The following is a 26,714-nucleotide window of genomic DNA, read 5'->3' on the forward strand; positions in this document are numbered from 1 at the left end:
AGAAAGAATAATTTGTGGTTTCAAGAGTTTCAATGATTTTTAAGGTTTCTAAATTGTAAGGTTTGAGGTTAAATATGGGCGCAAGGATGTTCAAAACTCCGCGTCACATTCTCAGCCGTCGGTACTACCTTAACACACAACTTTCGGATTTGTTAATTTAAATTTTACATTTGCATGAATCTAGAGTGAAAACTAATTATTTAACCTCAATTTTCAAATTCTGAAGAGTGTGTGTGTAGGAGAGAAATTTCATTTTTATTCTTGGGGTCTTTCCTAGTATACGATTTTTGGACCCCCCCCCCTCCTATATCAATTTTGTACATGACCATTTATTTTTCAGCAAATTTATTATTATTTATTTTTTAATTTGTGAATTTTGAATTTTTAGAATAAAATGATATATTAACTATTCATTGAGAATTTGATACTGAATAATGTTCCGAACGGTGAAGTCCCTCCAGAGGTTGGAGAGAGTTCAGAACAAAAGGAATTTTTCTCGAAATATTCTGAAGGTTCTCGCGGACAGGGATCTTATACAAGATACATTTCCCAATCAAAAGGTTTGATTTATTATTTTTTATTATTATTATAATTTAGACATATACCCGATTCGTTAAACATTTTCCAGCTGTGATTTAGCTGCGATTTCCCAGGCTAGCTAGGCGAGGAAGTCGCAGCTAAGGCATAGCCAGAGAATGTCTAACGAATCGGACAATAGTTAGGGCCAAAGTGCGCTCGGCTCTGCACGATCCGATGTAGGATGAAAAATTTATCTATTTTATGTTGAAAATATTTTAATTTTATGTTGAAAATACTTTTATTTTATGTTGAAAATGCTGTTATTTTATGTTGAAAATACTGTTATTTTATGTTGAAAATACTGCTATTTTATGTTGAAAATACTGTTATTTTATGTTCAATAAACTGTTATTTCATGTTGAAAATACTGGTATCCGGAGTCATACACACAAAATATAAAGGATGACGGGTTCAAAGATTGCATTGCATGTACATATACTAGGCCGGACAGGAGCTAAAATAGAGATATTTGAAACTATGTAATTATTTCAGGTTTCTGAGTTTGTTCGATTACTTGAGAAGAGATCCTGGGGTGTATATGCAGGATTCGATCCTACAGCTGATAGTCTTCATATTGGAAACCTGATGGTTATCATGGGACTAATTCATGCTCAGCGTAGTGGACATACACCAATAGCATTAATAGGTTCAGTTTCTTAGTTAGTTTTAACCAAACAGATTATCAAGTACAATAGGTGGCAACAGAGAAATGGATCAATTATACACGACGTCACATCTGTCAAATATAACAAGGAAAACGAAATTTTCTCACATAAGTTGACATGTTTTCCAAGATAAAAAATAAAGTGTAAAAACAGAACATAAAGAACACATAAAATTGAACTTGTTTTACTGTAAAATAAGCACTTTCTTATAAAATTATCACTATTATTATTAATTTTGTCGGACACACAAACTGAGTTGACACTTGTGACGTCAGAATACAGCTGTACTGCGAGTGTACAAATTCTACGTTGCCATCTATTATACTAAAAACTATTTGGTTTTAACATTGTTGATTTAAATGAATTAAATTTTTAGAAACTTGGAAAAGATCACGGTTTCGGACTAACTTGTCTTTCACCCCCTGTCCTCGTTATGTTTTTATTTTGTTGTAAATTCTTAATTTAAGAATATCCAAAAGTGTTTCCCCCCTCCTCCCCCCCCCCAAAAAAAAAAAAATACTCTGTATTTTCTCCCGTTCTAATAAATATAGCAGAAAAAATTCAGATGTTTACTTCAGCTTTGTGTAAAACTTAAAAATTGTATAATAACTATTAGTATCAAAAGTTCATAACCAATATATCAAACAACAAAAATTGAGTTTATAATATTCATTATAAAGTAGCTTAGAACTCAAAAAATGGTTAAATGTAAAAAGTGGTTTATAGAATTAGATCCTATTAGTATTTATCTTATTTTTCAAAAACATAATTCATGCATCCTTCATAATCAAAGTCATTGATAGTAGACCACATTATTTGTGATTTAAAGGTCTCACGCTCTCAGGCACAAATCTATGAGAATTTTGCTAATTACTTCATAAAAACTAAACCTAACAACAAGTGCTTTATAGTAAAATGTACATGTAAACTGTAAAGTGCTAAAGAACAGCCTTTTTCAGTTAGAGCGATAAAATCCAAGCCCAAGGAGTTGCGACACTTCAAAGTCGACCCTGTATTAAAATTGATGAGAATGTTTAAAAGCAGTCTGAATCAATGTGATATCCATAGAAGATAAAAAGTTGAATATACATTTTTGAATATTTTAAGAAGTAGGCTAGCTATCTCTTAATGGCAAAATAACTCTATAGATTGACACCATTAAATTACCTGCTCTTTAAAGCCTAATTTGGGTGTAATTCAAATGGGTGTCTAAAACATTTATTTTAATGTGATGTACGCTAATGCAAAACATGTGTACACCGATAATTTTTTATTTATGACACTGGACATATTAACTTGATCTTCTTTGGAAAATATAAATAGAAAAAATTAAATCTCATACATTTCCTAAATTACATTGAGTAATACTAGATACATTATGGATATTTTCTGAAGGTTTGGTTTACAGCCATAAAGCCACCAGATTTTTTTCACAGTCATTTGGGTTTTTTTTTTAAAGTCACATTCGAGAAAAGTGGCTGTGGCCACATCCACTTGGCAACCCTATTTTTGTCGGACTGGGTCGACCAAGTTTTCCAGAAGATGACTAAGTTATTAAATATACGCAGTACGCACATTGTACGGTATAGATAGATAGATAGTAAATACAACCCCTTCACAAACTATGTTCTTCTTTAATTGACAGAGTCTCAAGATTATATAGTTTTAACCTGTTAATGATATTGTCCTACTTTAGGTGGTGCAACCGGGCAAATAGGAGATCCGAGCGGAAAGAGTAAAGAACGCCCGTCACTAGATCTCTCAATCCTATCCTCTAACATCCTGGGTATCAAATACGACCTCGTCAATATATTTAACAATCATAAAGAATATTTGTGGAGGCCGGAGGCTGGTGAGCTAAAGGAGCTGGAGATAGTGAATAACGAGGACTGGTATCAGAACATGAATATAATCGAGTTCCTGGGAACCATTGGCAGACATTTCCGTGTTGGAACAATGTTAGGAAAACATTCTGTAAAATCCAGGAACTAGAATAAAATTTTTTTAATTAAAATCAAAGCAAATTTTTTAACAAATCCTCTTTTTCTAGTTTAATTTGAAGCATATGATATATTTAGTGTTTTTATTAAATTTTCTACATGAGCTAAAATAAAAAATAAAGAAATCAATAAAGTAGTCTGAGGGTAAAAATGAAAAATTATAACTAAACTTCTCTGCTCTTGTATACCTTTTTAACTACTCCTATAACTTACGGGGACCAAAAATTCTTCTTTTTTTCTTGAAGGTCTTGACGATGTAGTTTTTATATTCATTATTCAATAATTAATATTCAAGTTGCTGTAATTTATTTCGTGATTTAATTCTAGTCTCTGATGCAGATTAAACTCTGATGATGGAATTTCATTGACAGAATTTACATATCAAACATTTCAAGCTTACGATTGGATGAAACTATATAAAGGAAAATAATTTGAACCAAGCCCCGCCCTTCCGGTGCTCCTCCCCCTCTCCACTCAAATTTAAATAATGCGTGAATCAAAATGTACAATTTTCCTTGCATTAAACAAAGATATATATATTTCTTCTTTACGGCAGGTTCCTTGGTCCAAATTATTTATGTTAGTTTAGATTCCGATAGTTTGATTCAGATAGGGGGCAGTGATCAGCTGGGTAATATATCAGCCGGACAGGAGCTGATTAGTAGAGCACTAGATAAACAGGTATGATGTAGGGTTTATCAGCTTCTCAGGAGCTGATTAGCAGAAAACTGGATAAACTGGTACGTTGGTGGATTTATCAGCTGCACAGGAGGTGAGAAAAATAGAATACTAGATAAACTGGTAGTATGGAGGATTTATCAGCTGAACAGAAGCTGATTAGTACAGAACTAGATAAACTGGTAGTATGGAGGATTNAGATAAACTGGTAGAATGGAGGATTTATCAACTGATTAGTAGAATACTAGATAAACTGGTAGAATGGAGGATTTATCAACTGAGCAAGAGCTGAGTAGTAGAACATTAAATGGACAGGGGCTTCTTGTAGAGCATCTTAGGATTTGAATAATAGTAAAATACTTTTTCAGGTTTTGGGTATAACGGTTCCTCTGATGGTTTCTGAGTCTGGTAATAAATTTGGTAAAAGTTCTGGTACTCCAGTCTGGTTAAACTCTGGGAAAACAAGCTCCTTTGAGGTTTACCAGTTCATGCTTCGAAGGCCTGATTCTGAGTTGGAGAAGTTATTAAAGTATTTTACTTTTCTTCCGCTAGGGGAGATCGAGAACACGTTGAGAAAACACGAGAAGAACCCGGAGTCAAGGTACGGACAGGAGAAACTAGCGGAGAACCTAACCTTGCTCTTACACGGAGAAGCAGGGTTAACTTCAGCCGTCAGAGCGACAAATGTGATCTACAATAATGATATCAGCGAACTAGCTAAGCTATCCCTATCTGATACTCGGGATTTATTTAAGCAAGCTGATTATATTCAGAAACTTTACACACCTGGTCTTTCTATTTTAGGAAAATGCTGAATTTAATTTTTTTCCATTTAATTTTTTAAAATCACATATTTTGTATTGAGATATTTGAAAAAATTCTAACAAATTTACACCCAAAATATAAAATTAATATCAGATATATTTAAAGATTAAATATGATATTAACAAAAATTCAATTTGTACTTTTTCTACTGTTCGTGTTTGGTCATTAATCATAACATTTTGAGGCACAACATTCTAGCAAGGCTAGTGTATCTTTGTAGCAAGTACAGGGTTACCCACAAAGGATGAGACTGTAAAGACGACCGAAAACTGTGACGATCCTAAGGTCAAATTAAGTATTCGGTCTTAGCTATATTAATCTAATGGCTTATATAATGATTTGGCAAAGAAAGAAACAAGTTTACAGTTGCATGGAATCGTAAATATAAGGAAACCGACAGTATGAATTACGGAGAATCGTCTCTGATTTCTCATTATTTGACCCTTCTTTATTTTTAGCATTTTTTAAAAAGATTTTGCCCTGAGTATTGGTTGCTTTAAAACCGAACGAGATGCTTTAAGAATAATCAGTGCCGGAGGATTCTATTTGAACCAGAGCAGGTCGATGAACCCTGATGAGATCTTGGTTCACGGGATACACATCCTCGACAACAACCTCAGTATGGTCAGGGTCGGGAAGAAAAATTATTATATTGTTGAATGGACGTAATCTTGTTCATGGAAACTGATTTTCTGGGTTTAAAAAGATGTGATTTTCGAAACCAAACTGAAACATGTGTTGTTTGTAAACTCATTGTTTTGAGTTGATTCGTCGTGATTGTTTACGGTTTAGAGGGTCCGGCGAGATGAAAATTTTAACGAACTTTAAATTTCATTTTTTCAGAAACATGGTTCGGGTTCGTGTGGTATTTAAACACGACTCCGACGCCCCGGAAATGAACACAACCGGAGACGAGATTTCCAGGGTTCTCCGAACTCGGAATAGTAATGGAGATGGCTCTCGGAGGAATTCTGTGTGCGTTGGAGGCAGTCTGGAAGGAATTGCGGAGGAGGAGGAAGAATTCATGTTCAGGTTTGGAAACGTATCAAATGTTGGAAAATGTGACAGCATCAAGACATTTTTGTCTGAATTGTGACATACTTTCTCAACGGTTTATTTCATTACAAATTAAATTTTGTGATTACTTTTCAGCAAAGCATCTCAGTTAGCAGAGGAGACTGAATCTGCAGGGAAGGACGTTTTCGGGTTTAAAACTCCTAAAAAATCTGGATCTATGGTTCTAAAGGCTCAGGAGGAATTGAACCGAACTCCTAGATCTGCAAGGAACACACCCAACTTTAATCCTAGCACTCCTAGAACACCAAGAACTGGAAGCAGGACAACTACTCCGAGTAAGGTAAGAGTTTATGGTCAATACTCCAGCTTGTGTTTTCATTATACCAATCCATCCATTCCGTTAATCAATCATCCTCTCTCTACCTATCTATCTATTCATCCACCCACCATCAATATTGAATTCTATATTTAGGTGCTAACTCCCCGGAGTGGAAGGAATACTCCTGTTCGTGGTATACTGAAAACTCCTATAGGAAAACAGAGACTTATTGAACCAGATACTCCTCTATCCTCAAGGTAGGACTAGATACTCTACTTCAGTACTTCTGTTTCCTCCAGGTAGGACTAGGTACTCTACTCTGTACTTCAGTAAAACTGTATCCTCCAGGTAGGATTAGATCTAGATACTCTACTCTGTACTTCAGTACAACTGTATCCTCCAGGTAGGACTAGATACTCTACTCTGTACTTCAGTACAACTGTATCCTCCAGGTAGGACTAGGTACTCTACTCTGTACTTCAGTACAACTGTATCCTCCAGGTAGGACTAGGTACTCTACTGTGTTTACTCCTCTATCCTCCAGGTGGGACTAGGTACTTTACTATGTGTACTCCAGTACTACTGTATCCTCCAGGTAGGACTAGGTACTTTTACTCAAGAACTTCTTTTATCCCCTAGTTTAGTTTCAATTAATTCTCTTTAATGTGCTCTCAATAATTCAAAACTAAATATTTTTTTATTTTTTCCCTTGAAATAACTTGACAAAATAGTCAAATTTTAAATATTAAGAATTTCTAGCATTTAAAATATTGCGATATGGGTTGAAGTTGCAGTATTATAAATTATATGCATTGTAGATTTTGAGGGGGGGAAATGCAAGAAAATATGAGTTTCCTAAAGTTTAACAAAAACAAGAATTTTTGTGTTATCCAAAGATAACTAGTAGTAAGGAATTCTTTTATCCAAAGCTGCAATGTGTTTATGTACGTATGTCACACTGTTGTGCGTCCACAAGAACCTCTTTAATTTGCGTCCTCAGTTTGCGTCCTCAATGTGCGTTATTGCTGTGAGTCCTCACTATTAGTGCTTTCGAATAGAAACGTCCTCGTTTGTAACCCTGAATGTTGATACATGTTGCCTTAAGAGGGACTCGTAGGGTCTCCAATTTCTGTGAAGAACTAGATCTTGATGAGGATGAAGGCCTTGATAAGGTTGGTCTTCAAGACTTAGCATGGGAAGGAGCACGGGAAGCAGGGCGGGAGGAGACAGCAAAAACATTTGGCGAATTTCCATGGTAGGAATTGGCGCATTCCGGGTTTTCATGAAAAGAAGATTCAACATTGTGCCTTATTCTCCACTAAAACCAACCAAGATCGTTTTTTATCTTTATTGGGCCTAACTCCTTAAGTCGAGCCGAAGATCTTGCAGCTGTCAATCACGTGACACAAGCTAACAGAGTTGGGTTGAAGATTGGGTCTTAAAGTCGGGTTTAAGTAATTACGGCTCGAGCCGAAGTTTTTAAATCTCGGTTTTAGATTGTTGATAATTATTAACTCTCCTATTTTCTATTACAGAAAGAGAGTTAAGAAAACACTCATTCAGATCTCTGAAGAGGTAGAAACAAACCGGTTTTCAGACTCAGGTACAATAAATCCTGTAAAATCAAGAATTTTTTATTTTTCAATTATGTTTTCACAAGAGATTTTAATGCTTTAGAGAAATTAATGCCGACTGATTCCCAATTTTTTTTATCTTTTCTCTCAGATCTTTTGAAACAACTTCGGGTTGTTATTTTGAAAAATATTCATCCCCTCCATTTATATGTATCTAGGTTCTGAATCGAGTGAAGAGGATTGTATGAGCAACGAAGAAAATGAAAGGTTTGAGTTTGAAATAATTACAATTGTGTATTTGAATCATCTGACAAATGGTCCTTCTTTAGACCAATCCTGCGTGGTCCCCCCGCTACCCCCCGGACCCCGGCTAGACGGGGCAGGACTGGAAAGGAAGCTAGAGAATTGAACGCGGCAAATATGGCGGAGAGTTATTTCGAAGCACAGTCGGCCAAGGTTAGTATAATAAAGATAGAATGTTGCCAAGTTAACAAATGAGAAGAAAATAACAAAATATATAATAAATGATAAATAAATATATATAATCATTAAATAAACTAGAAATTAAAACGTAAACCAGTAAATCGTGGAGAATTCCTTCTGGCCAAATGAACCTAGTTTTTAATCTATGAAATATTATCTAGGTTTTAACCTCTGATCGAACCTTGAATAAGCTGAATACTCCAAGGTTGAGTCAGGAGCAAGTTTCAAAAATACTCGAAACCTCCAAACTACGATACAAGTCAGAGATACAGGAACTTGTATATGATCATAAGGTGAGAAAGTACATATATTTCTAACAATAGTTTCAGTAAAACTAATTGCGCAATATTTTTTAAAACCCACAAATATTTTTTAAAGCAAACAAAATTCTCCCTCTAAGGAAGTGATCTATTTTATTTTAAAGGTGAATTATCCAAAGTGGTTGAGTTTACTACATCGTGGGTATAGTATTGTAACCTACGGACTTGGATCTAAGAAATATCTTATTCATGATTTCCAACAGGAGTTGCTAACAGGTATCTATTCAGTTTAGTCTCATTTTCGGACTTGATTATCCCCTAAATGCAAAACTATATTACAAAAAGAATTATTCTTTTTATGTACCTATTATTTGTTATGTTATAGTTCGTCCCTTTTTATGATGGGAGAATCGACAATAAAATAGGAAAACAATGATTTTTTTATTCCAACAAAGTATCGATACAAACTTTACGTAGAGGGAGCAGCTGGACCTTGGGGAAATAACATTTTTTGTGAAAAAATCGTAAAATTTATTTTTACCTGAATGGCACACAATGCGAAATATTTAATATCTGTAGATGACGACTGTGTAGTTGTGAACGGATTTTTCCCATCATTAACCCTGAAATCCATCCTAACAAGTATATCCGAGGATATCCTGGAGATAGATTCAACCTTCTCCTCCAATCCGGAGCATGTAGATGCTATTCTCAGGGACAAACCAATCATTAATGAAAAATCTTGAGCATTTTTTTAGTTTTATGGAAACTTTGAGATGATCGGCATGAACTGGGTTCGCTGATTAATATATATATTCCAATATATCAAAAACCAATAATAGATCGCTTTAGCTTCATTTAAGGAGAGAATGAGCTAATCCTCTTCTGTCCTTTAAAAAGACTAAACTCTAAAAGATTGCGATTAAGAATTGTATTTACGTATGTCGTATACGATACGTGAATTGTTATTGTGACAACAGAAGAATTCGTTACAACAGCTGAAAGTTGTATCTTCATTTTGTTTAATATTTTTCTCTTAATTAATTATTTTGCTCTTTAAGCCGAGTAAGATAGAAATTGAATGAATGTAACTATTGTTCTTGGCGCCATAATTAACTTTAATTAATATTCATAAATTAAAAAGTTGGTTTTATATTTTTTGTTATATCTCATCGTTAACTTGTTAGAGATTTTATTTAAATGATTTTCGTTCTCTTAAAAAAAAGGTTTTTACTTTCATTATGATGTCCATTTTGTATCTCCTTTTTCCTTAATATCTCAATATCTAAGCTCATTCATATTTTTTCTGCTCTTATCCTGATTTAAATCATATTTTGCTCCTCTTTATGGATTAAATCCAACTTTTTGATAATGATAGGTTTTTTTCTCGTTTTTCCTCATCATGTTTTCTTCATCTCCTAGTGACCTTTAAATATTGGTTTGGGTTAGTGGTGTTGAGAACGACCTATATCTCCTAATCCATAATATTGATGGATCAATGCTCCGGAATGAAAAGACACAATCCGTCCTGGCGGACCTTGCTTCTCATCCTAAGGTTACTTTTATTCTTTCATTTATTCTTAACCTTTGGTACTTTCTCTTGTTCATCCTTCATCCTGAATACTTTCTTTCGTTCATCCTTCATCCCGGATGCTTTCTTTCGTTTATTCTTCATATCGGATGCTGTTTCCGTTCATCCTTTATCCTGAATACTTTCTGTCGTTCATCCTTCGTCATGGAAACTATTTTTCGTTCATCCTTCATCCTGAACCTGAAAACTTACCATCTTTCATCCTTCATTCTTAACCTTTTTTATTCATCATAAAGCCTTTTCATTAATTCACCATGGAAACTTTTATAAATTCATCCTCTAAATCTTGAAACTTTCCTTTCAATTGCTCCTGAACCTTTCATTCATTCATCTTTATTTGAACCTTGGAAACTTCCTTTAATGCATCCTTTATTCTGAAACTTAAATGCGTTCTTTTATTCATTCTGAAACTTGGAACTTTCTTTTATTTATCCTGTATCCTGAATCCCGGAAACTTTCTCTCATTTATCCTGAATCCTGAATCTTGGAAACGTGCTTTCAGTTTTCCTGAATCCTGAATGGTGAGCTCTGGAAACCAAATTGTCCGGGAAACTCACGTCAAATACAAGAATTTTGAATTTTAAAAAAATTGTTCATTTATTTTATTTAGATTCATTTAGTCTGCTCAATAGATCATATCAATGCTCCTCTAATCTGGGATCAACTCAAGCTAGCAAGGTAGGATATAAATTTGAACTATTCGGTTTCATGGTAGAAAACTTGAAAGTTTAATGATCAACTCAAGCTAGCAAGGTTGGATATAAATTTGAACTATTCGGTTTCATGGTAGAAAAATTGAAAGTTTAAGGATCACCACACGGTCCAGGAGGAGAATTTTAACTATTATCTGCTCCCTGCTTAGCTCGTGTAAACTTTACTAAACACGTAACATTTGAAAATAAAATTAGCTTGAATTAAATTTCTTTTTCAGATCTTTGTTACTCTAATTGTAACTATTTAATAATTTAAAAACGTTATCTGATGTTGGATATTAAAGATTTTGACTCTGTTGGGTTGATAAGTAACAATGATAATTAAGAATTGATCTAGCCTTCTGTCCAGGTTCAACTTTATCTGGTTCGACGCAACCACATTCCTTCCATACACCGACGAGGCTGCTGGTGAAAGCATGATGGTTAAAGCGAGTGGAGGCCTTCAGCTTGCCAGTATTACTCACGTGCTCGCTGCGCTCACGCCCAACGCAAAGCGTATTTTCCTTGTGCTGGCCAAATATCAAATTGAACACCAGGAAGCTCATTACCCTGGGATAGCGTTTATGGAACTCTACTCCAGGTGCAGGAATGAGTTCTTGGTTTCCAGCGACCTGGAGCTAAAGGCACAGGTATGATCTAGAACTAAAAGACGGTGAGGTACCAAACGAATAAACATTGAAAATCTCTGTGACTTTTTTATCTTGATCTTGCTTTTGTCATTAAACCTAATCTTGGCATTAGTATTTAGTAACGATTTTGTCATAAACTTGATCTTGACGATTAACTTGATATCGGCTTTAATCTTGATATTTTCTTTAAACTTGATCTTTGCATTAATCTTAATCTCAGTATTAGTATTGATTTATTAGTGAAGTAGACGTGAACTTGGTCTTAACCTTTTCTAAGACCTTGACCTGTTCTTTGACCTTGACCTTTCCAACGGTCCTGATCCGTCCTTTGTCCTTTGACTTTGACCTTGACCTGTCCTTTGACCTTGACCTGTCCTTTGACCTTGACCTTTCCTTTGACCTTAACCTGTCCTTTGACCTTGACATTTCCTTTGACCTTAACCTGTCATTTGACCTTGACCTGTCCTTTGACCTTGACCTATCCTTTGACCTTGACCTGTCCTTTGACCTTGAACTGTCTTTTGACCTTGACCTTCCTTTGACCTTGACCTATCCTTTGACCTTGACCTATCCTTTGACCTTGACCTATCCTTTGACCTTGACCTATCCTTTGACCTTGACCTATCCTTTGACCTTGATCTATCCTTTGACCTTGACCTGTCCTTTGACCTTGATCTGTCCTTTTACCTTGATCTGTAATTTGACTTTGACCTGTCCTATGACCCTTTGACCTAGACCTGTCCTATGGCCTTAACCTGTCCTATGTTTAGTTGACTGAGTTCCGTGACCATAAACTGGTTGGAAGTAGGAGAGGAGGGGATGGAGCAGAATATCTCAAGATACCAATAGATAAAACTGCACTAGCCTCATATATTGAGAATATAGAGGATAGAATGTAAAAACATTTCTAATGAAAGTCGGAGAATCAACCGTAGTACATTAAACAAAGTATTTTTTACTATTTTTTCCATAAATAGTTTTTTGGTGTATTTTCGCGCATTTCTAACTAATGCAGGCTGTGATCAGAACCTTTTACGCTTCATTTCCGTCATATTCTTATTCTTATTCTTTATACTTCATTATAACTCTTAACCAAGTGATAAATTGTAATATTTCAGACAAAATATCACGATTAATAAAAATGCTGCCCCGGTGTCTTGTCTTCGACTTAGGAGAGTTCTTTGATACTAGCAATAGCATAGTTTTTATTTTGTATCAGTATCAGTATCAGTATATTTTTTTCAGTATCAGCATCGGTATTTGTATTACTATCAGGAGTATCTCAGTATCTCAGTGTCAGTATCAGTATCAGGATCAGGATCAGGATCAGGATCAGTATCAGTATCAGGATCAGGATCAGAATAGTATCAGTTTCAGTATCAGTATCAGTATCAGTATCAGTATCAGGATCAGGATCAGGATTATATTAGTATCAGTATCAGTATCAGTATCAGGATCAAATTAGTATCAGTATTAGTACCATGATCATGTTCATTATTTGAATGAGTAAATAAATGACTCGTGAGAATAGATGGATGTGTATGGGACCCTGAAATGTATGAATTATGGGGAGGGGGTGGAGCCCCCTTTAAACAGAACAAAGACGGAACACTGATCGACAAGGCTGGTAGGGTTCTTTCAATATCTAACATTCATCTTGGGAATATAAATAATTCTACAGGGGTGTATATTTTCTTGAAAAATCGTATACTCTCCCCTTTGGAAAATAATTTTTTTCCCAGAAGTTAGATACGCTATACTAAGGGTATTATTTGCTGATCTAGGGAAAATAAATGATGATATGGAAAAATAAGTTAATTTTTGAGTAAAATGTATTAGAAATAATCTATGTCCAATTTTTCATCAATTCTTAAAATTATGTACTCTTGTAATTTTAAAAATTTCGAATGATTTTTCCCTCTCCAAATTTGACACTACATAATTTGATGAAGGTACCAAAGTAAAACTGTTGGGGGATGTGAAGAATTTAATGCACGAGTTTGCTACGGATCCTAAGTGGCAGCAATCAAAGGTAAGAGAATTATTATTGTCCTTCTCGTCCAACCTAATAAAAAACACTCCCTAGCACTTCCTCCCCTCACCCCAACTGCACGTCCTGAGATTTTACACTGCATAGGAAATCTTTTTCAGGGTTTTTTTTGAGTGGGGGACTTCAATTTTTTATCTTTTGATACTTTTCCATCCGAAAGATCAAAGATAGAAAAAGTGGACTACTGTAATGGTTGGTTTCTGAATTTCCTAGAATTTGAATATGAAGATATTTGAGTTAAATTCATTTATTTTAAATTGCATTTATTCCAAGTTTTAAAGAATCATTTGGCGGATTAATCCATTATCTGATACAAAATAATGCAGAGATCGACTACCCAGAACAAAATATAAAATATCTTAATTTTTTGGATAAATCTTAATTATCAAGGACCAAATTTGGAGAATTAAATATTTCTTAATAAGCCGAGTTTTTGTACATGAGAAGATATTTAGGAATTAATCACAAATTAGTTTTAAAAAATCTTCTTTTATGATACTAGAAACCGTACAATGGACATGAACCTAATTTGATGTGTCTAGGTTAAATATTTCAATTTTTATTAATTTTAGTTTATTTGGTGTCAAATTGAAAGTATAATTATTTATGATAGGTTATATAACTGTATGTGTTAAAGGGGTATATACTCTCTTGAAAATCATCCCCTCTATCTAACAATTTTTTTTTTCGTAATAGAAAGTAAAAAAAGATTAAAAGCATAAGCAAAAGCATTTTAAGTTTTAATGTATTTTTGACCTTGTAACTTTTGTTTTTACTTTCTTATGATTTCTATTTAAATTACGTTGTGTAGCCTACAGACCAGAAATCTAAAAAGTTTTTATTGCGTAGATTTGCGTCGCTAGCTCATGTGATGAACCTGACTGGGCCAGGGAATGCATTAGGGAAGCTTATCTTTAAAAAAATTCTTAAAGATTTTATGATTTCACATGAATTATTCCCCCCCCCCTCTTACTTTTTAAGCTCAATTTTGTATACTTTGTATCTTTAAAAAAAAAAATTTAATACAACATTGATTTGTTTTGGTATTTCAATATTTGAAAATATTAAATTCATTTATTTCTCCCTGGTTTTAGAATTGATTAGATATGATAAGCTGTTCTGTATCTAAGATAATATCCTCTAGTAAGTTTGATATCGGAGCAGGGTTGAAGTTGTCGGATGTGTTTGACAAGAACAATATTGAGATTTATAAGAGATCGAAGGATCATCATCTTCGTGAGATCGCCAGGAAAACAGGAGTTCCTTTGGAGGTAGGTCATCTTTATGCTCACAACGTGTTCCCTTTGGGGGTAGGTTATTTTTATTCTAACAATGTATTCCCTTCGCAGGTAGGTTATTTTTTTTTAACAATGTATTCCCTTTGGAGGTAGGTCATTTTTATTCTAACAATTTAGTCCCTTTGGAGGTATGTCATTTTTATTCTAACAATGTATTCCCTTTGGAGGTAGGTTATCTTTATCCTCGCAATGTGTTCCCTTTGGAGGTATGTCATTTTTATTCTAACAATGTAGTCTCTTTGGAGGTATGTCATTTTAATTCTAACAATGTGTTCCCTTTGGAGGTAGGTCATCTTTATCCTCACAATGTGTTTCCTTTGGAGGTATGTCATTTTTATTCTAACAATGTAGTCCCTTTGCAGGTAGGTTATTTTTATTCTAACAATGTATTCCCTTTGGAGGTAGGTTATTTTTTTTCTAACAATGTATTTCATTCGGAGGTAGGTCATCTTTATCCTCACAATGTGTTCCCTTTGGAGGTATGTCATTTTTATTCCAACAATGTGTTCCCTTTGGAGGTTCAAAATGATCCATTTGGGTGGTTACGTTTTGAGAATCGATTTTTTAAAATTATTAAATAATGACAACAAAAAATGTTTTAAAAAATGACAGTAAGATGTTTAGGAGCATATTTCTCAATAGAAATTTGTCAATAATTGATTAGAATCAATTATTTCTTTTTATCAGTAAAATGAATTTCTTATTCTTCACGAAATTGTACGTAGATTTCTTCAAATGTCGTCTTTTGAATAAAGATTCCGAGAAATCTACAGAAAACGTTTTGTGAACAATGAGACATTCAAGAAACAAATAACTGAATAAGATTTCTTATTTTCGATAATAAGAGTCAATTTTTATTTTCTGAACCTGTTCCTATTTTTAAAAATCGATTCTCAAGACGTATCCACCCAAATGGATGACTTTGAACGTCGACTTTGCGCTCAAACTCAGTAATTATACATCATTAAAATGTTCTATATGTTTCAATGAATTTTAAAAAATTCTCTTCAATACTATATTCTCAGTTCAACTACGATACATTGCCGTTTACTCACTTTAAAGGGACTGTAAGCGTAATTTTAAGTGACCCACCATACAAAGATGGCAATGCCCGAAATACAACTTGGAACCTTAATCTGTTCAAAAATGTGAATGATATCGTCAGACTCGAAAAGTGTTTATTTCTGTGATTTTCTCCATTGCTTCTTACAAACTTAGAGATGCGCAAGTCACTTCCGAAGAAAAAAAAACAAAAAAAAAAACAAATTAAGGAAACTAAAACGTAGATATCTAATTTATACTTGATAAGACAAAGCTTTCTAGGGCAACGTAGTAAATCGGGCATTGCCATCTTTACATGGAGGAGGCTCACTTGAAATTACACTTACAGTCCCTTTAAATCAAATTCCAATATTTTTCGCTCTCTTATTTATATCTTTCATGTTCACTTTCTCGCAATATTTCCCTGTTCTCTATTCCTGTTCTAAGTATCCAATTTTGAACCATGAAGAAGCACTCAACTCTACTTTAAAATATATCTTAGAAATTAAGAAATATTATGTCCGAGGATTGTACCTATAAAATATTATATTTTGAAGAAGATGAGATGAATGATAAGTAAATTAATTCCTTTACATCTCAATACCACACAATTTGCAAATTTTAAACCTATGACGAATATTTTTTCAATATTCTTGCGGGATAATTGCTCGTTAGCCTTTTTCTTCACAGATTTTTCCTTATGGGATCGACTGAAGTCAATCTTTATCGTTAGATCAAGGTTTTGAAAAGGGTGCCGTTTTGAATCGTTAATGGTATCTCTCGATCCTTAAAGAATTGTAAATAATTTATTGAAAAATCATTTAAAATTAAACCCCTGCCAAGCAACTATATAAGAAGGCTAGGCTTAAAGGTATACGGTCTTACTGAATAGGGGGCGGAAAATGGTAGGTATTCTGGAGGCGTTGCTGTCAGCTTCGGAATCTTCGGAATCTGGTGAGTGTGCAGTGGGTTTGTTGTAGTACGCCATTAAACTTGACCCATGCTTAGTGGTCCACACTTTAGTCCAGTGTGGCCAACCACAACGACAATCCGCTACTTCCTCTGGAGGAAGTGCGGTGACGTGGACTCTTCCCTAACCTCTCTTCGGATTGATGGGTGACTGTTTTATTTATTTATTCATATATAGTTGGGCAGACAAAAGATTGCAGGTATTCACATTGGGTATTGCAAGCCGGTTTTTTAAACTTGTCTTCACTCTCCACTAAGTTGTTAATCTTACATGCATCGGGAATGGAAATTTGTTACATCCTGTAAGCAGTAGTTCAGATCATTTCAATTATTTCTTAGTTATATAATAACTAGACTTTTGGGACGTTCGCGCCCGTCTGCTATTTCAATTTTTAATTCTGACTCGAGGGGAGGAAGGCCAGCCACAACAATTTCTCGTCCGAGCCACATTCTCATTTTTTCGTCCGAGCCACCTCGTAAACCTCGTCCTTCGCTTATTATTTGTTTTTAAGTTTCTAATTCTTGAAGATAAAGCTATCTTTCAATAATCAGGCCACGTTAGGGCATAAAATATGGATAGACTAAAGTATTGCAATGATTACATCATGTTGAAACGAACAGACAAGAATTATATAAATAGAAGCTCTTCTCTCATATTTATACATGAATATTTTATTTCGCTATAACTGTCTTACGGCTGGACCAAATTTGCTGATTGATTGATGGAACCCATTTTTAAAACCTGGGCAACGTCGGGTACTAAAGCTATATGTAGTTTCTCATAAAGCAGGTAGTCGTAATGTGTATTTTACTTTTAAGGAGATCGTAACTTGTCTGAAAGACGTTAAAATTTACTTAGGGGTTACATATGGTAAGATGCTTGTCCCTCCTAAGGAAGTTTTTCTGTTCACTAGTTAAAAAATACCACGGATAAAGCTGAGTACATCAGAAAGAATAAATTTTTATTTAGGAAATGATTTTCTTCGACAACCAGACAAACAACTGCCAGACAGTATCTAGAATAGGAGTAACTGTAGTCTACACACCAGATGGAGTTACCAGACAACTCTTCCAGGTAATCAGATAATAATCAGATATCTGGGTTCTGCGCCTTTATTATGATAAACACAAAAAACCTATTTCATGCTACAAAGGTTGTTCTGAACTTAAAGTATTTTTAACCTGGACTTAGTTTTTATTTTTCTGCAAATGATTTTTACAACATTTAATACTTCTTCTAAAAGAACGCTCCTGACACCTAAATTTAAAGTTTAAAATTAGGCTCAAAGATTGAATAATTTGTAACATTCAATTAAGAATCTGTGTCTTATTTCTCCAAAACCTGCCACGTACTCTGAACCTTTGTTATTAAAATTTGAAAATGGAACTTATGTATAAATGATGAAACCAGTTTTATTTCAGGAAGGATTGGATAAATTTCCTGCTTCTGGAGAGATCATTGGCCCTAAATCCCGGGGATATTACTAGGATGGATAGATAGATAGATAAATGACCTATTCAGAGCTGGAAACTTCGGAATTGACGGAACTAACCTAAATCTGCTAGAATGAGCAACTATTCAGTTGAACCGATTCAAATTAGTTCCTAGTTCCATTAATTCAAAAGTTGTCAACTCAGGACTAAAAAGTAATATTTTCCTAGTATTTTTTAATACAATATTGTGATATTTTTTTACCCAATTATGTATCTTAATTAACTTTTACATTGTTACTTTATAGTTATTAAAAATGTGACGGGATTGCAATATTTTCTCCTGTTTTTTACTAAATATTTCAGCTTAATATATTATTTCTGATACAAATTGTATTATTTTTTTTTCAGAGACAATGGTTGGGTTTAGATAGAGTCTTGGACTACAAAAACAGTTCCAAGTAAGTTTGTTTTTAAGGAATAAGTATCATAAAGGATTTTTGTTCTAAAAATTAGATTCATCAATAACCATATTTAGATTATGGTTTTTTTTCAAAGCATTTTTCCTCTACAGTTAATAGGTTCAGCAATAAAAACTTGATTGGAAATATTTTTCAATGATAGAAGGAGATCAGTGTGTCAGACATTAAGTACATTACTTCTTAAAGCAGTTCTTTTTTTCTGGAGAATGGAAGTTAACTTGACATAATGCCGGAAATAAAATTAAAGCCTTTTTCGTCCTTGGATGATCTATTTTTATTTTAGGATGGGTGAGGAGCTGGCTCGGCTCCAGCAGGAGGTGGTGAGGCTAAGTCAGGAGCTTGACCAAACCATCTCGGAGAAGGAGCAGGCTGCACAATACGGTCTAGTCCTGCTGGAGGAGAAGGATGGGCTAGAGGCAAGGTGTCAGGTAAGTTTTTTTTTAGAAAAGTTAGTTTTTCATTTTAATCATTTTCTAAAGGAAACTTTAAATAAACTATTTTTAAACTTCGTTTAAGAGCGTGTGTACCCCGGCCCGCTAATAGATATGCTTATATCTATCGATCTTAGATTAGAATCCTGATGGGTGTGCACTATGCACTACGACACTAGTTTATATTTTGCCGGCTGCAAGGAAAATATTGATGTAGACGAGGCCCTAATTTGAAGCACTGTGTCCGAGATTAACATACAAGAACCAAAATTCTTTTGTCGAAAATATCCACTCCTTTCCTAACCTTTCTTTTCCCATTTGACATTATTAAGGCGGAATTCTGACAATTACTATCCTTAGTGCTGTGAAATTTTTTCTACAACCTTTAAGTATATTGAACGATGAATTTGAACCTGAACCTTCAATCAGTTCAGTCAGCATTCCTAGAAACTGAAAAATGCAGATCAAATAAAAACAACACCATGTCAGAGAAAAAAATTCACTGCTCTTTTATAAATTTTGTTAGAAATTTTCAAATCTAAAAATAAATTTTAAAAGAAAATAAGTCCAGGGTCCAATGTTTAACGTAGTGCATAACACCCCAGCGAAAAAATGTCATCAAACCTTGACTATGATATATCCATTCTATTTATATCCATGGTGTGTACTGTGTATGAAACAAAAATGTATAATTTTTTACTTACTTGTACAATTTTTTAAACAAAATTAATTTTAGTATTTAAGTCCCTTGTTAAAGTAGAACTTAAATAAAACAGTAAAACCTTCGACTTTTTTAATGGTTAATAACGTCTCAAAATCTAATTTATATTGTTAGGATCTAGAGAATCTGTATGAGAACAACACTAAGTAAAATCTAGCTGTCTTAAGAACAGGGCAATTTTGAAAACCTTTTGTTTGAATTGAGATTTGGACAGAAATAACACGCAGATGTCAAAGAATATTTTACTTATTCTTGTCAGATCTGGTTTTATCTAAAATATTACAATTTAGAGATAATTACTTGAAATAGTTAAAATTTTAAATAGGAACTTTAAGAAATAAACACACTTTTACCGCAATATCTCGATGTTCTTAGAACTAAGTCTTCTCCATGTACTAGTTCACGTCCTGTAGACTTCTAAACTACTCTTCTGGGACCTTATCCTTGAACTTCCAAACTACTCTTTTGGGACCATATCCTAGAACCGTGTTCAGTTTCGTACCATGGTTTCTTGTAGTCTGAATTATTTGTCAGAGTACAGTTGTACAGTGTACAACATGTGTACGCTAAATCCATTTCCTGTAGGGGGTGGGAGGGTGCAGAGTGGAGGGTGGAGAATCTGTATGAAAATGCTAGGCTAGATCTTCTATTATAATTTATATTCTTAGGATCTGGAGAATCTATATGAGAATACTAGACTAGATCTTTTATCTAATTTTTATTTTTAGGATCTGGAGAATCTGTATGAGAATACTAGACTAGATCTTCATGTCACACAAGAAGCCCTGACAAAGTTTCAATCCAGTCAGCAGGTGAAACAATACTCTTCTCTTTAGATCAATATTTAGATTGTTGAGATGTTTTTATTAATGACACTTAGATTCCCCTGATGGTGGTTTTAAAGTTGGCATTTATGTTTGTCACACATTTGTGTGTCTTTGGTGGTGATCACCATTAACTTCATTCTTTTTTTAAACTTCTACATAATGATGATTGATTGCTTGATTGTTTTTTTAAGCTTTTTGGGCTTTTAACGTTTCCCGAGTCAAGTTCTACTCAATTCAAGATATTTGCAAAAACAAACAAAAAACTATCGTGTTTTTTATATTTTCTCTGAAAATAAAAATTTGACATGGTTTAATTATAAAATCAAACTTTTCCTGAATACAGAAAGATATTGGAACCAACACAGATTTTCGTGGTGCCTTTAATAAGTCCCAAAACAATTTTTAACGAATAAAATTATTGCCCATCACTAGTCCGTGATAGTGCCTCCCTGATTTCTAATAGTTTGTTCACAAAAATGCGTTCTCGTTACAATTGCCCTTATTAGTAAATAAGAGTGCATTTTTGACAATAAAAAAACATTCATCGTTCAATTGCTATGATACTATGATACCTTATTAGTCATACTTTGCGGCCGGGTTATGACAGTAGGACGTTTCTAAAAGTCAGATTTGATTTAATTTAATTTGAAAAGTTGCTTTTACTTTTGCAACTCAGTGTTGATGTAGTACCACCTATAATAAGTATTTTGTTTTAAGTTGTGATGTATTTTCGTATGTTGTTGTCACACATTAGTTGTCCCTAGTGTTTTCTCATAAGTACGTTTTGCAACAGAAAATGTTGATAAATCTTGTTAGCTGATATAAGGGAAAAGTAAATGTAAGGTAAGGTATTTTTAGTAGTATATATATATATATACAGGTTTCGACGAGAACTGGAATCGAACATGAAGAAATATTACTTTCTGAATCCGCCGCCAGGGAGACATCTCTCAACACACAGATAATAGAGATGGAGCTGGACTTGAAGGCTTCTAAGGTTGAACTGGAAAGACTGAAGACGGAGAAGACGAGTGCTATGACCGAGGTTGGAAACCTCAAGCAGCAGAACAGTGTACTGGAGGTTGAGCTGAAGAGCTTGAAGGGAGAGGTGAAAGAGTACAGGTTCAGAGAGACCAGGCTTCTCACCGACTACTCGGAGCTAGAGGAGGAGAATGTTCTGCTTCAGAAACAGGTTTAATCTAGACTTCATTTACATGTTGACCAAAATAGCAAAATACTAATCGAAATATGAGAAAACTCGGAGTGTCTTAAAAAGAGAAATTAAAATATTAAATAAATGTATCTTTTTTTGTATAGACGTCAATATATTATTTATGCTACCAACAATTGAAACTATTTTCTGAATACTAATCTTCAAATATATAAATTCTTGTAAAGCTATCTAAATTTTTTTTCAATATTTAATTATAAATATATTTTACCTCCAACATGCATCAAACAAATATTTAATTATTTGATATTTTATTAAATTTCTTGGATTAGTTCGGTATATTTTTAACTTATTTGCTGTCTGGACAAATTATTTGAGTCTTAAGTTTAAGAGTGTACTTTAAGACAAATATGAAGGTTAAAACTATAAACTAAAGATAAAATTCATTGAAATGAATTTTTGTACGGTTAACACACCNATTTTTTTATATAAAACATCCTTATTCATAAACTTTATGATACAAAACCAGGGGTACGATACTTATTTTTTATATAAAACATCCTTATTCATAAACTTTATGAGATTGAAATCCGAAATCCTTGGTTTACGTAAACATACAATCAACTCTCCCTCTCTGCGACCGTTAGAAAATAAGAAATATATTCCGATAAAACGATATTTTGATTTGTAACCTTTTCTATTTCAAGGTTTCTGGTTTACGGAGTACTACAGTTGAATTCGAGGGAGCTAAACATGAGATTAGACATTTAACTGAGGAGCTGGAGCTAGCAAACTCTCAAGTCGAGGAGCTCACAAACCTCAAGAAGATTGCGGAGAAGCAGCTTGAGGAAGCTCTTGAATCCCTTCAGGTAACAAGATTTTATTCCTCTTTCAATCCAATTCTTCACTTTAGAGCGAAATCCTATGATCTCCATGAGCCTAAATCTTCTATATATTTACTTTGCTTGGGTGGTTTGTGTTTGTTAAGCTGTTTGTATCCAATAAACGTCAAAACGGCTGAACCAATCGAGTCCAAAATTTTTAAGGCAAGTCACATGATTCCAGGGAAGGTTTACGGCTGGTCGGAAGTTGACAAATTTTGTCTGAAACATTTTCATCAATCATTTTTCATAAAATTGCGATTAAAAATTGCGACTTGTCGAGTTCAAAGCTAGAATTGTTAAAGCGCCCTAGAAGCCTTGTATGAAATGAACTGCTGAATAATATCCCTTATACAAGAAATATTCAGTTTTGTTGAACTCGAGTTTTTAATTCAATTTTTGAACGAAGAAATTTGATAATATCAGATGTCTTAAACAAAGAATTAATTAAGTTTTTTGTTTCATCAAATATATTCCTTATACATTAAGAATTAGGAAGAACAAATGAAGACAGAATTTGACTTTTAAAAATGAGTTTTCTATATATTTTGTTATTATCAGGCTGAGCGTGAGCAGAGGTATGCACTGAAGAAGGAGTTGGACACTAAGAACAACTCCGAGTCCATGTTTCAGCTGGGAAACCTCGCCCTCTCTATTCAGGGGATGACGGAGTCCGGGGCTCCAAGCTCCATGGGGAGCGAGGGAGACGAGGAGGCTCCTGTCTTCAAGAAGAAAGGAGAGGACGGGGAAGATGGAGATGGAGTTCCTGAAGATTCTGCTCCAGCCGAAGATCTCTTCTCAGAGATTCATCTCGGTCAGCTGAAGAAATTAGAGAAACAGTTAGAATCCAGTGAGTCGGAGAAACAGAACCTCTCCGTTAACGCTAAGGAGATGCAGACAACCCTGGAGAAGGCGATCAAAGAGGCGGCCCAACAAAAGTCCATGGTGGCCGAGCTGATGGTTTACCTCGCGGGACTTGACAAGCTTACTGCAGATGAAAACGCTCGTCTGTCCGCTGTAGTAATGTCGGAGGTTAAAGATGTGACCGGAGTGCTTGAAAAACATAGAACCTGGCAATCTGTTTGTGTCTCGGAGTTAGAATCTATAAAGAGCAATCTAAAGAATTTCAAGTTAGAAGACAAGACGACTTACGATTCCGTGCTGAGGTTGAAGAACGATTTAGCTGAGCAGCGTCACCAGATGCAGGTGCAGGAGAAGAACTTGATTGATCTAAACCACGACATCAAGATTATGGACAGTTTGGCAATCGAGTCCCAGACGGCTCTTGGTCAGGTTCAGAACGAGCTCTCTAATGTTACCGAGGAGCTTGCTAAGATTTATCATCACATTTGCACTGCAAACAATATCACTCCATCCAGAGTTATGCTAGAACATTCCAAAGGTAAAACATCAGAAATATGTAAATAAGTTCCTAAGATTAAGTTTACTGATAAAAATAACTTTATATTTCATTTTAAAAATAAAACACATTTTTAGGTCCTGAGAGAAAAAGTTCGTCGAACGAGAAAAGTTCTCCAACCTATAGTCCTTCAAAGATGGAAATCCTTCGCTCCAAACTGAAGACCGTCCCACATACTGCGGACAGTTCGCAGTTCGGAGATACCGCTATCGTTAAAACCAACCTTGCTACAGTTAAGGATCAGCTTAAATACTTGAAGGCATCTATTGAGTCCTCTTTAGAGCTGTCCAAGAAGAAAATGTCGACAGGAAGTGTCCCGTCTGACAGTGAAAACTCGACGGCCGAGATTGACCTCCAGGAGACTCAGGAGCAGGTTGTGAAGCTCAAGAGTTTGTTGTCCACAAAGCGGGAGCAGATTGCAACCCTGAGAACCGTCCTTAAAGCGAACAAGCAAACTGCAGAGCTTGCACTCAACACATTGAAGTCTAAATATGACACCGAGAAATGTATTGTCAGTGATACGATGCTTAAACTGCGAAATGAGCTCCGACTTCTCAAGGAAGATGCTGCAACCTTTTCTACTCTGCGCGCCATGTTTGCCGCGCGATGCGAGGAATACAGTACTCAAGTCGACGAAATGCAGGTTTGATAGTTTGTTCAATAAAACGTACAAGATAACCAATTTTTTTTGCTAAAATAATTATTTTGTTTTGTTTAGCGCCAGCTCAGTGGTGCAGAGGATGAGAAAAAGACATTGAATCAGTTGCTGAGGATGGCAATTCATCAGAAGTTGGTTCTCACACAGAGACTGGAGGACATTGAGATGCAATCAGAGTACAGACCTACCACGGTAATTAGAATGATTTATGTACTAGCGTGATTTTATTAGAACATAGCTAGAAAGTACAGGGAGTTGCAGAGAGTAAGGAACAAAACTTGTAAGAAGGAACTGGAACAACAAACTAAATGGATGAAAGGGCAGAACCATTAATTAAAGATATACGGTTGGGAAGCAGGGTTGGCATGAAAAAATCCAGCCCCCCCCCCAAAAAAAAAAAAAAAAAAATCCAATAAAACCCATTTTAAAACACCCACCTATAAGTGGGTTTTTTTGGGTTTTATTGGGTTTTTTTAGAATCTTTTTTTAACAATTGCCCGTTTTTTCACTCTAATAATGATAAACTCTTTAAAAAATAAGGTCCACTATTAACTCTATTGATTTTTAGGGAATATACAGCACTAAAACTGACACATTTATTCTTTTCTCATGCGTTTTCAAAATATGTTGCGATAGAGTAAGGATATGAAATCCCTTTATCATGCTTGCTTATGTGTGAGTGATCTGAAGTTTTTCGGTATTTAACGGTAGTCTTCCCTCTTAAGCATAGGAATATCTACCGATTAATCTGAGCCCCACCCCCAATCAGAAATATGTATTGTGGAAGGAAGGGAAGTTGCAAGTAGTTGTTGAAATTATTAACCATTTTCAGGGCGGAGGACCAAGGCGTGGAAATAGAAAAAGTAGCGGATATGGCGGAAGCGGAGGTCGAGGAAGATCTGGTTACAACTTTCAGGGTCAACGATAACCGCCGCCATATTGGTAAAGGCGGCCATCTTGTCTCAGAACTCTGGCATAATTTAGTGTTTCTTCGTGTGAAAGGTTAAGATAGACACTGGATACCAAAACTAAACTTCCAATCAACTTGTCTCAAGTAATTTATTTAATCGTCCGTAATCTAGGGGACGATTTTATTTGTTAATTCAACCAGTTTCTTTCGAAAAGACGACTGGAAGAGAAATGTAATCTCTTGTTAGATAGTTAAAAATTTGCATTTGACTTATAACTATTGTTTTATTCCTTTTATGATTTTATTTCTTATTTATTTTGTTTATTACCTTAGAAACCTTCCTAACTAACCCAATTTTATAATTTTTTTATTTGACGTATTCACCGAATCCACGGAGAGGTGTTATGAAGTTGTGTACATAGTTTTCTAACCCACATCTACCATGATATAGTTCTGTACATATTATTGTCTTATTTATAACTGTTAATCTTTGTTCATCTAATATTCTTAACTTAGTATTTACTAAATGTATTGTGTATATAGAAACAACTAATTATGTAATGAAATGATATTATGAAATATCTTAAAATGCTTATGTACAATATTTGTGAAAATAAATTTTAAATATTTTTTTCACCCTGTAACTCCATTTGTGAATTATAACCCACACTGTATTTTCCCCTCAGTCTGATAAAAGCGTCTACGTCTACCCTATCCAACATTTTTCTTTGTCTGCAGAAATTGCAGGAAAAGTGAATCTCTGTGCAAATATTTTTTGCTCCGATTTTATTGGTTGAAATTACATCACGTGATGTATCCTCAACTCCGCAAAACCTGGTTGGAAACAAACATGAGGCTGGGATCTCCCTTGGGTCGNGGAAATTTGGCAACTTTGAAGAAGGGGAACTTATAAATTTGGCAAAGAATGGTTTTATGACAGAACTGTATGGGGAAAAGTTTTAAACCAAATCTTTACAACAACCGTTCTTTACCCTTGACAAACCACTTATTCTCTTTACTTCAAATCAACCTGTTTTTAATCTTGATTAGTTTTTATGTTTGCTTGTCTGTCCGTTTGTCATTAAACGTCA

The 26,714-nt window shown here is 34.6% G+C and overlaps 4 protein-coding genes across 4 annotated transcripts; all 4 read left to right on the forward strand.

Annotated features, from left to right (window-relative positions):
• The first annotated feature begins 385 nt into the window (after positions 1-385).
• LOC111713324 (tyrosine--tRNA ligase, mitochondrial-like) lies at positions 386-5,593 on the forward strand. The gene is made up of 7 exons (XM_023488163.1): positions 386-560; positions 1,072-1,225; positions 2,941-3,229; positions 3,584-3,666; positions 3,834-3,925; positions 4,291-4,726; positions 5,220-5,593. Exons 1-7 carry the CDS (start codon positions 435-437, stop codon positions 5,414-5,416), a joined length of 1,377 nt encoding a protein of 458 aa, XP_023343931.1. The 5' UTR covers positions 386-434; the 3' UTR covers positions 5,417-5,593.
• LOC111713323 (origin recognition complex subunit 2-like) lies at positions 5,540-12,452 on the forward strand. Its single transcript, XM_023488162.1, has 13 exons — positions 5,540-5,779; positions 5,900-6,104; positions 6,237-6,340; positions 7,619-7,686; positions 7,876-7,924; positions 7,987-8,113; positions 8,302-8,433; positions 8,565-8,676; positions 8,980-9,115; positions 9,850-9,955; positions 10,602-10,669; positions 11,054-11,333; positions 12,104-12,452. Exons 1-13 carry the CDS (start codon positions 5,553-5,555, stop codon positions 12,230-12,232), a joined length of 1,743 nt encoding a protein of 580 aa, XP_023343930.1. The 5' UTR covers positions 5,540-5,552; the 3' UTR covers positions 12,233-12,452.
• On the forward strand, positions 12,332-18,534 carry LOC111713325 (magnesium-dependent phosphatase 1). Its single transcript, XM_023488164.1, has 7 exons — positions 12,332-12,505; positions 12,865-12,960; positions 13,286-13,365; positions 14,233-14,285; positions 14,528-14,654; positions 17,662-17,766; positions 18,114-18,534. Exons 1-7 carry the CDS (start codon positions 12,343-12,345, stop codon positions 18,177-18,179), a joined length of 690 nt encoding a protein of 229 aa, XP_023343932.1. The 5' UTR covers positions 12,332-12,342; the 3' UTR covers positions 18,180-18,534.
• Positions 18,530-26,259, forward strand: LOC111713322 (protein bicaudal D). The gene is made up of 9 exons (XM_023488161.1): positions 18,530-18,583; positions 18,888-19,032; positions 20,485-20,568; positions 21,464-21,775; positions 22,462-22,623; positions 23,197-24,037; positions 24,133-24,698; positions 24,774-24,905; positions 25,546-26,259. Exons 2-9 carry the CDS (start codon positions 18,889-18,891, stop codon positions 25,639-25,641), a joined length of 2,337 nt encoding a protein of 778 aa, XP_023343929.1. The 5' UTR covers positions 18,530-18,583; position 18,888; the 3' UTR covers positions 25,642-26,259.
• The last annotated feature ends 455 nt before the right edge of the window (positions 26,260-26,714 follow it).

The sequence above is a fragment of the Eurytemora carolleeae genome, unplaced genomic scaffold (assembly GCF_000591075.1).
Source record: "Eurytemora carolleeae unplaced genomic scaffold, Eaff_2.0 scaffold1407, whole genome shotgun sequence".
In the NCBI taxonomy this organism is placed as follows: domain Eukaryota; kingdom Metazoa; phylum Arthropoda; class Copepoda; order Calanoida; family Temoridae; genus Eurytemora; species Eurytemora carolleeae.

Bases quoted from the DNA above. Each gene is read 5' to 3' on its own strand.
- LOC111713324 (XM_023488163.1), top strand. From the start codon at position 435: ATGTTCCGAACGGTGAAGTCCCTCCAGAGGTTGGAGAGAGTTCAGAAC. The intron at 561-1,071 runs GTTTGATTTATT...TAATTATTTCAG, and splicing joins ATACATTTCCCAATCAAAAG to GTTTCTGAGTTTGTTCGATT. The intron at 3,230-3,583 runs GAACTAGAATAA...TCTCTGATGCAG, and splicing joins AAACATTCTGTAAAATCCAG to ATTAAACTCTGATGATGGAA.
- LOC111713323 (XM_023488162.1), top strand. From the start codon at position 5,553: ATGAAAATTTTAACGAACTTTAAATTTCATTTTTTCAGAAACATGGTT. The intron at 6,105-6,236 runs GTAAGAGTTTAT...TTCTATATTTAG, and splicing joins GGACAACTACTCCGAGTAAG to GTGCTAACTCCCCGGAGTGG. The intron at 8,434-8,564 runs GTGAGAAAGTAC...TTTATTTTAAAG, and splicing joins AACTTGTATATGATCATAAG to GTGAATTATCCAAAGTGGTT.
- LOC111713325 (XM_023488164.1), top strand. From the start codon at position 12,343: ATGCAGGCTGTGATCAGAACCTTTTACGCTTCATTTCCGTCATATTCT. The intron at 12,506-12,864 runs GAGAGTTCTTTG...TCGTGAGAATAG, and splicing joins GTGTCTTGTCTTCGACTTAG to ATGGATGTGTATGGGACCCT. The intron at 13,366-14,232 runs GTAAGAGAATTA...TTTATTGCGTAG, and splicing joins CTAAGTGGCAGCAATCAAAG to ATTTGCGTCGCTAGCTCATG.
- LOC111713322 (XM_023488161.1), top strand. From the start codon at position 18,889: ATGGGTGAGGAGCTGGCTCGGCTCCAGCAGGAGGTGGTGAGGCTAAGT. The intron at 19,033-20,484 runs GTAAGTTTTTTT...TTTTATTTTTAG, and splicing joins GGCTAGAGGCAAGGTGTCAG to GATCTGGAGAATCTGTATGA. The intron at 24,038-24,132 runs GTAAAACATCAG...ACACATTTTTAG, and splicing joins TATGCTAGAACATTCCAAAG to GTCCTGAGAGAAAAAGTTCG.